This window comes from Rhinoraja longicauda, chromosome 22 (assembly GCF_053455715.1).
Source record: "Rhinoraja longicauda isolate Sanriku21f chromosome 22, sRhiLon1.1, whole genome shotgun sequence".
NCBI classification, from domain to species: Eukaryota; Metazoa; Chordata; class Chondrichthyes; order Rajiformes; family Arhynchobatidae; genus Rhinoraja; species Rhinoraja longicauda.
Genome location: NC_135974.1, coordinates 5,183,381 through 5,196,275, shown reverse-complemented (window position 1 = coordinate 5,196,275; position 12,895 = coordinate 5,183,381). Strand labels below are relative to the sequence as shown.

The 12,895-nt window shown below is 47.8% G+C and overlaps 1 protein-coding gene across 1 annotated transcript in view; it reads left to right on the top strand.

Moving 5' to 3' along the window:
• The first annotated feature begins 307 nt into the window (after positions 1-307).
• Positions 308-12,895, top strand: part of gnas (GNAS complex locus) — a 246,870-nt gene continuing 234,282 nt past the window's right edge. The window contains exon 1 of the mRNA XM_078418648.1: positions 308-720. Within this exon, the coding sequence (XP_078274774.1) occupies positions 453-720 (268 nt within the window). The 5' untranslated portion in view covers positions 308-452. The remainder of the gene's footprint in view (positions 721-12,895) is intronic.

The following is a 12,895-nucleotide window of genomic DNA, read 5'->3' as shown; positions in this document are numbered from 1 at the left end:
GGATAAACTGGGCAGGGCTGGGCTAAACTGGGCAGGGCTGGGCTGGGCTAAACTGGGCAGGGCTGGGCTGGGCTAAACTGGGCAAGGCTGGGCAGGTTGGACGGGGCTGAGTTGGGAAGGGCAGGGTTAAACTGGACTGGAAAGGGCAGGGCTGGGAAGGCTGGACGGGGCTGGGCTGAGCAGGGCAGGGCTAAGCTGGGCGGGGAAGGGCAGGGCTGGACTGGTCCCTCCCCTCCCTGGTCTCTCTGCTCCCTGGGCTGTCCTGGACTAGACTAGGCGGTGCCCTGCCTCTCTCCCCTCCCTGGGCTCCACCCCCGCCGGGCTGTGCCGTGCTGTGCTGTGCCGGGCCGCTGGATGATGGTGATTCCCTGCGGCTGTGGCCGTGCTGTGTTTGATTGGCACGGGTGGGAGCGGCCGGGGGAGGGAGGGCGAGTTTGCTACATTCTTCCAGCATGGGGACTTGCTACAGTCTGCGCTCCCGGCTCCTGGGTCCCCACGCCGCCTCCAGCATCGCGTACCAGGGGCCCCGCACCGCCAGCGCCGGCGGAGGGGACGGGGAAGCCGGGCAACACGAGCCGGCTGACGGGCAGCTGAAGGAGCGGCTGCGGGCCGACGAGAAAGCCCGGCTGAAAGCCGACAAGAAGCGGAGCCGGAGCATCGACAAGAGCCTGAAGGCGGAGAAACGCGAGTACAAGCAGACCCACCGGCTCCTTCTCCTGGGTGAGCTCACGCCTCACTGCCTCACACACTCACTCACTCACACTCACACACACACACACACACACTCACACACACTCACACACTCTCACACACACTCACACTCACACACACTCACACACTCTCACACACTCACTCACACACACTCACACTCACACACACACTCACACTCACTCACACACTCTCACACACTCACACACACTCACTCACACACACTCACTCACACACACTCACACACACTCACTCACACACACACTCACACACACTCACTCACACACACACACACTCACTCACTCACACTCTCACACACACTCACTCACACACACTCACACACACTCACTCACACACACTCACACTCTCACACACACTCACACACACACACACACTCACTCTCTCACACACTCACTCACACACTCTCTCACACACTCTCACACACTCACTCACACACACTCACTCACACACACTCACTCACACACACTCACTCACACACACTCACTCACACTCACTCACACTCTCACACACACACACTCATTCACACACTCTCACACTCTCTCACACTCTCTCACACTCTCTCTCTCACACACTCACACTCTCTCTCACTCACTCTCACACACACACACTCACACACTCTCACACTCTCTCACACACACTCTCTCACACACTCTCACACACACACTCTCACACACTCTCACTCTCTCTCTCACACACACTCTCTCACACACTCACTCTCACACACTCACTCACTCACACACTCTCTCACACTCTCTCACACACACACTCTCTCACACACTCTCTCTCTCTCTCACTCACTCTCTCACACACACACACACACACTCTCACACACTCTCACACACTCTCACACACACTCTCTCTCGCACACAGTCACACACTCTCACACACACACTCTCTCACACTCTCTCACACACACACTCTCACACACTCTCTCACACTCTCACACACACACTCTCACACACTCACTCTCTCTCACACTCACTCTCTCTCACACACACACTCTCTCACACTCTCTCTCACACACACACTCTCTCACACACTCACTCTCACACACACACTCACTCTCACACACATTCACACTCACACACACACTGTCTCACTCACACACTCTCTCACACTCTCACACACACACTCACACACACTCACACACTCTCTCACACACACACTCTCTCACACACTCTCACACACTCTCTCTCACACACTCTCTCTCACACTCTCTCTCACACTCTCACATACTCTCTCACCCCTGTCCACTTGTCCCCAACACCAACGCAGCCCCTCCCTCCCTCTCTCCACCCAATTCCCCAGCCGTGGTGTTGTTAGAAAGCCTACCACATGTCCTCCGACCAGTTATCAGGTAAGAAAAGTTGTGATGAACTTGATAAACTGGTCCTCTCACGCCTTGTAGGAAGGAGCCAATTCTCAACTTGGTACCCGGTAGCCAGCTCCTGTCAGCTGCACTCCTGCTTTAGATCATGGATCTATCTGCAAGTTCCAAAACTGACGCCAGATCTCACCCACCAAACGCTCCCCCCTGTCCTCGCTTGACAACAAGGAGAACAGGCCGGCCTGGTAGTGTTTTTAGGTTATAAATTCTCTTGTTCAAATGTGGCAATGATCCTGCACTTTGTCGTCTCTCAGTTCAGCTCTGGTCGCCTTTACACACCTCAGCTTTCTTTGGTACCTTCAGCTACCTGGGTCCTGAACGTTTACATCTTTCAAAGCGATGTTCACCTATTCTAATATCATCTTGATTGTTGTCAGTTCTTGCCTGTTGCTCCTATGTAAGAACATTATCGTCAGGGTGCTGGTGGAGTGCAGGTTATTGGTGTGTCGCCTGTTCTCGTGTACAGTAGTGATTCCATCAAGCTGGCGCCATCTCTCTTGACTCCTAAACTTTGATGGACCATCTGTGACATCAAGCCTTGCATGATCTGGTATATGATAATACTGTGCTTTCATTTTTGTTCCCACCTCTATCCTCCTTTGCACTGCCTCAGGCTGAACCAAACCATAGCTTGATGTTGTCTTCGATTTAAACTTATGCTGTAACAAAGACTGTTTGCTTGTGCAGCAATAATGCTGTTACCTCTGCTTTAAAGACCCAGACCTTGATCCTGACCATGGGTATTGTCTGTGTGGAGCTTTCAAGTTCTCCCTGTGATTGTATGGATCTAAGGTCATAAGTTATAGGAGCAGAATTAGACCATTTGGCCCATCAAGTCTACTCTGCCATTCAATCATGGCTTATCTATCTCTCCCACCTAACCCCATTCTCCTGCCTTCTCCCCATAAGAGGTGTCAGAGGTTATGGGGAGAATGGGGTTAGGAGGGAGAGATAGATCATCCATGATTGAATGGTGGAGTAGACTTGATGGGCCAAATGGCCTGTTTCTATTCCTATTCCTTATGACCTTATAACCCTTGACACCCATACTAATTAACCCGTACTAATTTCCCCTGGGTGCTCTGGTTTTATCCTCATGCCAAAGGCTTGCTTGTTGGTGAGTGGGGGCAAGCGGCAGGGGAACAGATGGAGGAGAAAGTGAAAAGGAAAATGTTGTAAATATAGAATTAATGTAAATGGTCAGTACAAGCTGTTTGGGCAAAGGGCCTGTTTGCAAGCTACATGGCTCTTGCTTCTAACTAAATCTCAAACCACTTCCCCACCTCAGCCCATCTGTGATTATCACATGCTTGACGAAAGATAATTGATCTTAAAAGTTAATCTTCACAGAAACTACGCGACCTGCTAAATATTTTAAGTATTAACTGTTTCACATGGGTTTGCCATCTCTAGATTTAACTAAGCAATTCCTTCGGTTGTTCACCCATTGTCCATTTTAAAATTAGCCTTTGTAAAATGATGTTCTATGCCGTGTTCTATGCTGAACTATTCAATTCCCCAACTGCCATGATCTTTGCAGCTTAAATTTTGTTCCTGTACATCGTTTAAGATTATCCTTGCATATAACTGCTTTTCAACTCATTCCCACTTCTGTTTGGGCTACCATTGCAGTCTACCTCTAACGCTAAGCTTTTGATCACCCCCTCCCCGCAAGGACATTTTTGCTGTCAGAATGTTTTGGCATCACACTTTTAATACAGGTACACCACCGACTTTCCGGCATCCTTGGTTCCAGAGGCTTGTCGCATGATCCGTTTTGCCGAACCAACAGAGGTCACGTATACACCTCAAACCCACTAGTTCCCCCCTCATCCAATGTCTGTAAAGCACCATGGACTGTGAGAAACCGAAATAAAACAAAAATTAAAAGTAAATTAAATTTTGAGCACAACCTTTTAAGCATGCTGGTTAAATGATGGGTCAAAGCGGAGGATCACAAATGGAGAGAGTGAAAACTACACAACAAATCTGTAAATAATGAACAAAGAACATGTGGTTCATCGGAACCTTTCAGCATTATGTTATGAGAGAGCAGTGAGACAGCTGCTGAATATCGAGTACATTCCCACTCCCACCACTGCAACTAGAGAGTGGCAGATCACTACGTCTGGGTCAGCTGCTCCCCATAGCAAGGGGAGAAGATGGCAGGAATGGCTACCCGGGTTAATTCAGGGCCGTTTTTACAGCATTGTGGGCCCCTGGGCAAAGCAGTGTACTGGGGCCCCTACCGTTACTCTCCCCCACCCCCCTTTCCCTACCAGCCCCCCCCTGTCGTGCCGGCGAAAAGCACTTAGCGATGGACTTAGGGTGCTACATTGTTGCGAAAAGCACTTACAGATCGCTGTGAGAAGCACTTAGTGACCGAAAATGTTGCGAAAAAAGCACTTATTGAACCTGCATTTTTAAAGTAGTATTTATTTATTGCAAGTCACTTAACATACACAGATCAGCATGGGGCCCCTATGCTCGTGGGCCCCCGGGCAAGTGCCCATCAGGCCCATGCGTTAAGACGGCCCTGGGTTAATTGTGTGCACTACTTTATGGCTGCTTGGAACCTGAGATCTCTGCCCGTCCCTGTGGCCTCGAAGACACAACAGAAGTTAGGGGTTTGGTGCTGTCGAGTAGATCATCAGATTCACTCACTATTGCAACTGTGGGCCCTCACGATAAAATTCACCTCAGCCGCAACTCTGACATAACAACAAACTAAACTGAACTGAAGGCAACTCTGTGAGTGCTGCTGTTTCATGGTTACGGGTTGTGAAGATGGAGTATTGATGTGGGGGTGGGGGGATGGTGGATGGCAGCAGAGAAGCTGCAGATAGTTCTTTGCAGATAATTATAATCTTAATGCTAATGCCTTAAAAGGGCAGTATAAATATGCTGACCCTTTCATAGGTAGCTTTAGCTTTACATCTTAAAGTTTCAATAAGCCTGTATTTTCTTTTTCAATAAAAACTTCTAGTGGAGAAGTGGTAGATTTTTAGATTTTAGAGATACAGCGCAGAAACAGGCCCTTCGGCCCACCGGGTCCGCGCCGCCCAGCGATCCCCGCACTTTAACACTATCCTACACCCACTAGGGACAATTTTTACATTTGCCCAGCCAATTAACCTACAAAGTAGTGATTGTGCTGAATGTTTTGGAAATATCATTGCCTTCCCGTGTACAGAGATGAACTTGAAGTCCTGCTGAGGGTTTTCGGTGTTCTAATTCGCTGTTTTTGTCTGTTTTGTTTCTCTGTCTTTATGTTTGCTTTGAGCCGGCCATGTGCCCGTATCTCCACCCACCTCCCTGGGCCACAACAGTGATCTTGTGGGTGGGGAATTTTGTGAGGAATTTAATTGCAACATGTGCTCATTCCTTCGCTTGGCTTTCAGAAACAACGGTGGATGTGAGGATAACTCGTGACAATTATTTTAAACAATCATTTGAACCCAATGCCTGTGGCAAAATTTAGAAGACCATATTGTAAAAGTAGGGCAGTCTAAATCTAGAAGACATTGATTTAAGGTCAGAGGGAAAGTTTTATAAGGGACCCGAGGGGCAACATTTTCACACAGAGGTGGTGCGTATGTGGAATGAACTGCCAGAGGAAGCAGTAGAAGCTTAATTGTAGGTTGTGGTTTATTATTGTCACGTGTCGAGGTACATTGGAAAGCTTTGTTTTGTATGCTATCCAATCAGATCAGATAATACTATACATAAATACAATCGTCAAACTCAAGTATAATAGGTAGAGCAAAGGGGAAGATACAGAGTGTGGAATATAGTTCTCAGCATTGTATCACAACAGTTCGATAGGAAAAGGTCCAATGTCTGCAGGAGGGTACAGGTTAATCGGACAGTACCCTAGTGTAGATGGGCTATTGCATGCTAGCCAGTCGTAGTGCTTCTGCACCACGGGCGGGGACCGATCGTGCGGCTGGAGTAGCTGCTGAGAGACAGGCAGGGGAGCACGGGTTTGGCGAGACATTAGTCGCTGGGCTGGTGAGCCTCGGACAGGATCCCGTGCAATGTTCCGTAGATTGAGTAAGTCCAGGTATACGTCAGATTTGGCAAGGTAGGCTCGTTCTATGAGTTGTTTTGCACTCCGGATGGAGGCTTGGGTTCGATCCCACTTCTGACACCATGTAACAAAGTACTTAAGTACATGCTAAGATACATCGCATCATTTTATTGAAGCACTTACAGCATAGGACCTGCAGTACATTACAGCTCCGAGCTGCTACATCTACTGCCTGACGTAGGCAAGTGCTTAATATTATAAAGCACGTACTAGGTGGGACTACTACTAACAAGCACTACGATTGGCTAGCATGCAATAGCCCATCAACACCTAGTGTTGGGAAGGACCATTCAGAAGCCTGATAACAGAGGCAAAGAAACTGTTCTTGAGTCTGGTGGTGCGTACCTTCAAGCTTCTGTATCTTTTGTCCGACGGAAGCAGGGAAAAGAAAGAATGGCCTGGGTGGGGGTAAGTCTTTGATCATGTTGGCTGCTTTTCCGAGGCAGTGTGTGTGAAGTGTAGATGGAGTCAATGGCGGGAAGTCTGGTCTGTACGAAGAACATACACAACTCCCTGCAATTTCTTGCAGCCTTGGGCAGGGGTTGTTCCCAAACCAAGCTGTGATCTAATCCGACAATACAGTGAACCCTCATTATACGGACCTCTTTGCAACGGACTTCGGTTATAGCAGGTGAAATCTGTGGTGACCGAGGCGCCCGTTCGTAGCGGGCAGGTCAGGTTTTTACAATATCTTTCAGTAAACAATGGCATTTTGGGCGGCACGGTAGCGCAGCGGTAGAGTTGCTGCTTTACAGCGAATGCAGCGCCGGAGACTCAGGTTCGATCCTGACTATGGGTGCTGTACTGTAAGGAGTTTGTACGTTCTCCCCGTGACCTGCGTGGGTTTTCTCCGAGATCTTCGGTTTCCTCCCACACTCCAAAGACGTACAGGTATGTAGGTTAATTGACTGGGTAAATGTAAAAATTGTCCCTAGTGTGTGTAGGATAGTGTTAGTGTGCGGGGATCACTGGGCGGTGCGGACTTGGTGGGCCGAAGGGCCTGTTTCCGCACTGTATCTGAAATATGAAAAAAAAAAAAATTTTTTATAAGGTTACGAAAACTCCAGGAGTAAAGCAACCTCATAAAATGGTCATTTGATGGACAAGCTCTGCCAGCACAATGTCAGAAATCCAGTCAGGAGGAATGGAGAGGTGCAGCAGACCGAGACCGGGGACCAGTGAACGGGCTATAGAAACATAGACATAGAAAATAGGCGCAGGAGTAGGCCATTGGGCCCTTTGCGCCAGCACCGCCATTCAATATGATCATGGCTGATCATCCAAAATCAGCCCCCCATTCCTGCTTTCTCCCCATATCCCTTGATTCCGTTAGCCCTAAGAGCTATATCTAACTCTCTTGAAAACATCCAGTGAATTGACCTCCACTGCATTCTGTGGCAGAGAATTCCACAGATTCACAGCTCTCTGGGTGAAAAGGTTTTTCCTCATCTCAGTCCTAAATGGCTTTCCCCTTATTCTTAATCAGTCTGAAGAAGGGTCTCGACTCAAAATTTCACCCATTCCTACTCTCCAGAGATGCTGCCTGACACGCTGGGTTACTCCAGCATTTTGTGCCTACCCTTGTTCTTAAACTGTGACCCCTGGTTCTGGACTCCCCCCCAACATAGGGAACATTTTTCCTGCATCTAGTCTGTCCAATCCCTGAAGAATTTTATGTTTCTATAAGATCCCCTCTCATCTTTCTAAATTCCAGTGAATGTAAACCTTTTCGGTACTCGGTGGTGCAGGAGGAGGATAAAGATGGGCTGAAAGGACTCCCTCCTCACAATTAATGGGACAATCATTTGGCCTGAACACCCCGTTCACATTTGGATACAGTAAATATGTTGGGCTTGCTAGCAGCTTGATGAACTAGAGTTGGCAGATCGTCTTTTAATGTTAAAGTTGGTGGGCAATCTCTTTAACCTGGAGGAGGGAGTGACGGAGGAACGCTGTTAATTCTGGGATCTGGGGCTTGATGAATCAGGAGATGTGTTCATCTGTGGGGTGATAGAGCGACTGCCTCCCAGCGCCAGAGAACCTGGTGCGATCCTGACCTCAGGTACCGTCTGTGTGCTGCTGTGACTGCTGCGGCTCCCTCCCACGTCCCAAAGAAGCTTAGGTTTGTAAGTTAATTGGACTCTGCATGTCAGGAGGCTATTTATCTAGTGTGTTGGGAGTGTATGTGAAAGTGCGATACATAGAACAATGTGAACGGGTGATCGGTGGTTAGCGTGGATGCAATGGGCCGAAGGGCCTGTTACCCTACTGTACCGCTCAGCTAAATCTAAGAACACGACTTTTTCTTCTGTTTCTGCCTCTTCACGGACCTTCCAAAGCCACCCCTTGGATTACTTGGTTGCAAATTGGCCCACCACAATGGTGTGATCTGCAAACCCATAGATTATGTTCCAGCCAAATGTGGCAACACAATCGTGACTGTACAGAGGGTACACGAGGACACTGAGAACACATCCTTGTGGGACACTGGTGTTGAACATTATTGTGGAGGAGTCTTCGCCACCTGTCCTCAGTGATTGTGGTCTGTGGGTCAGAAATCCAGTGGCAGAGGGGAGAGGTGATTCCTATGTCCAGCAGTTTGGGGATGACATTGGATAGGACCATGGTGTTGAAGATGGAGCTATAATTGATAAATAGGAGTCCTTGTTGTAGAAGGAACTGCAGATGCTGGTTTAAACCGAAGATAGACACAAAATGCTGGAGTAACTCAGTGGGACAGGCAGCATCTCTGAAGAGAAGGAATGGGTGACGTTTCGGGTCAAGACCCTTCTTCAGACTGAGTCAGGGAAGATGGGGGATACATAGATAAGGAAGTGTAAGGTGTGAAGACAAGACAAGGGGGATTGAGATCAAGGAAAATGTAGAAGAGATCATTGTTAGCTGGGAGAAGGTAACAACAAAGCAAACGGAGATAAAATATAAACAAGGACAGTCGGACTAGTCGGAGAACTGTGAAGGGGGAGGGATGGAGAGAGGGTTACTTGAAGTTAGAGACGTCAATGTTCATATCGCTGGGGTGCAAGCAAAATATGAGTTGTTTTTCCTCCAAGAAAGGTCAGTGTGGGAATGGGAGGGGGAGTTAAAGTGTTTAGCAACTGGGAGATCAGGTAGGTTCAGGCGGACTGAGCGGAGGTGTTCAATGAAACGATTGCCGAGCCTGCGCCTGGTCTTGACGATATATAGGAGTCCACACCTGCAACAGTGGATGCAGTAGATGAGGTTGGAGTAGGTGCAAGTGAACCTCTGTCTCACCTGGAAAGACTGTCAGGGTCTTTGGACGGAGTTGAGGGAGGAGGTATAGGGACAGGTGTTGCATCTCCTGTGGTTGCAGGGGAAGGTACCTGGGGAGGGGGTGGTTTGGGTGGGAAGGAACGAGTTAACCAGGGAGTTGCGGAGGGAACGGTCTCTGCGGAAAGCGGAAAGGGCTGGAGATGGGAACGGGCTGGAGATGAGAAGATGTGGGCAGTGGTGGGATCCCGTTGGAGGTGGCGGAAATGCCGGAGGATTATGTGCTGTATGCGACGGCTGATGGGGTGAAAGGTGAGGACTGGGGGGACTCTGTCCCTGTGAGCTCTTGTAGTCTAGGTGTCCCAGACATGTGTTTAGGGCCTGGGAAATGACATCAGATGTGGACTAGTTGCGACGGTAAGCAAACTGCAGTGGTGATCAAGGTTGGCTGGGAGGCTGGAGTTAATGTGCGCCATCTCGAGGCATGTCATGACGGTGGTTCAGTTCAGTTTATTGTCACGTGTACCAAGGTACAGCGAAAAGCTTTTGTTGCCGCAGCTGCTGGACAGTAGTCAGTAAGGCACACAAGGTTGCTTACCTTTGGCACTGGGATCATCGTGGTCTTCTTGAAGCTAATGGGGACCTCAGAATGGAGTAGTGAAAAACTAAAAATGTCTGTGAATGTCTGTGCCAGCTAATCTGCAGAGGTCCTGAGGATGCGGCCAGAGACTTGATCTGGACCAGTCGCTTCCCATGGATTTATTCCCAGGAAGGCTGATCTTACATCTGCCACAGTAACCGACACAGGCCCACTCATGACTGGCTCCCATGTGCCATTCCTCCATCAACCTTCTGTTCAGAGAGGGCGTAGAACGCATTGAGCTCATCGGGGAGGTCCAGTTGTTGCCAACGATACCGCCCGCCTTCACTTTGTGGTCTGTAATAAGCATGCCATAATCTACGGCTGTCTGTGCCATTGCCTCAGTACTGCAGCTTGGTTCAGAATACCTCTTAGGGTCATTAGTGGCCCTACGTAGGTTGTAGATAGATTTATTGTACCAGTTGCTATTGTTTGACTTGATTTCTGCAGATTTGGACTTCACTGCAGTTTATCCATGGTGTCAAGTTGGGACAGGTGCAATTACAATGTTTAAAAGATATTTGACAGGTTCATGCATAGAGAAGATGTGGAGGGAAATAGGGCAAACACAAGCCAATGAAAAGAATGGATAGACATCTTTTTCAGCAGGGACATGTTGGGCTAAAGGGCCTGTTTTCATGTTGCATAACTCTATGACTACATGAATGCATCGAATCACCTCCTTTGATTATGTGAAATCAATTATGGGTGTAGTAATCTTGTTCTCAAATTTGGCTTCCTCTTCCTCGTATGAATTTTCATTGTTACTTCCCCTTCCCACTTTCCCTGCGGTTTGAACTCAGCAGTACAACAGCAGCACATGCCTAAGCCGAGAAGATGACACTTGACCCTGGGATTTGAGATATCTTTGAAAACGTCCATGCATTTGGCTGTTATTTTTAACATCAATTCCCAGAACCTTTCCATCAAAACACTTAGGCTCTTGGAATTTGTAATTCACCAGTTCCCTTTTTAGCTGCATACAAGTCTCGGCAACCATGGAAATGACTGACTATCTCCTCTATCAACAGTGCATGAAACTGTACTATTTTAAGTAACCGGGATTGATTTTGTATTACCGAAGCAATTCTTTCACTGTATTTTGCTGGAGAAACAACCAATTTTGTGAGGAGAAAGCAGTAGACATCCTATGTTGTTTGGTGTAGTTCATACATTTTACTGTAAGTCACAAATTGCTCTCATCTATTCACTTTACAGATGTTTAGGGTGCATTTTGGAAACTTTTTTTCAAATGAAAACATTTGTTTTATTAGTAATACTTCAGGTTCTGTGCATTAAAGACATACCCACAAAAGGAAGAAGTGACATAATTTTTTTGGAGAAGCTAGATTAAAAACACTCATCGTTACAGGGTGGTGGATGTAGGGAACAAGCTGCCAGAGGAGGTAGTTGAGCATGGGACTATCCCAACGTTTAAGAAACAGTTAGACAGGTACTTGGATAGGACATGTTTGGAGGGATGTGGACCAAGCACAGGCAGATGGGACTAGTATAGCTGGGACATGTTGGCCGCTGTGGGCAAGTTGGGCCGAAGGGCCTGTTTCCACACCGTATCACTCTATGACTCCATAGGTTTCTCTGCAACGTTAGCGAATGCTGGGATTTACACAATCAAGTTAACTCACTTAATTGTATGTCAAAAATTGCGATTCCGCTAGCCCTAAGAGCTCTTTCTACCTCTCTTTTGAATGCATCCAGCTATGATGGGCCCTGTAATTGAAGATGTGAACAGGTGGGCTACATTGGTGCTTGACCAGAAGTCACTTGTTAGTTTAGTATTAGTTTACTTTGTTATTGTCTGTGTACTGAGGTACAGTGCAAAGCTTTTGGTTGCCTAATATCCAGTCAAAGAAAAGACTATGCATGAATACAATCAAGCTGTCCACAATGCACAGGTGAAGGATAAAGGGTACAGCATTTAGTGCAAGATAAAGTCCGACTAAAGATAGTTCAAAGGTCTCAATGAGCCAGATGGACGGTCAAGACCGCACTCTAGCTGATGAGAGGACGGTTCGGTTGTCTGATAACAGCTGGGAAGAAACTATCTCTGAAATCTGGAGCTGTGCATTTTCAAACTTCTGTTACTCTTGCCTGATGGGAGAGGGGAGAAGAGGGAATGAGAGGAGTGAGACTGGTCCTTGATTGTGCTGGTGGCCTCGTCGAGGTAGTGTGAAGTGTAGATGGAGTCAATGGAAAGGAGGTTAGTTTGAGTGATGGTCTGGGCTACGTCCACAACTCTGCGATTTCTTACAGTATTGGATCCCAAACTATGCTGTGATGCATCCCGATAAAATGCTTTATACAACACATCTGTAGATGTTGGTGCGGGTTGTTGAGAAGCTTGCTTATTGAGAGGGAGAGCAATGGGGCTCAGATCTATGAGCCTTGTAATGAGTTGCTTGGATGCATTCTGGAATGAAGTGGACACCTGCGTGCATTGTGAGCAAGCGAGCACATATTGATCCACTGTGCCCTACCACTGATCATCAGATGGCGAGTGTTTAAGTCCTCAGAGCTGAAGCATATGCTGCCCATAATGAGCCGAAAAGATTGGTGAGAAAGTTTACACATGTCTCGCCTTCATTGTCCCAGTAATGTTCTATGTTCAGAGGTAATGCTGAGACACACTGGATGTGCAGTGTACCCCTTTGCATTAACCAGGAGGAACTGGGATGGGCTCGATGTTGTCATGGTTGGTGGTTCTATATGTGGTTCTATATCTTGCAGTGGATGTGGCAGCAATCGTGCAGTAATTGGCCATCTTTGCTTTTGCATCTCT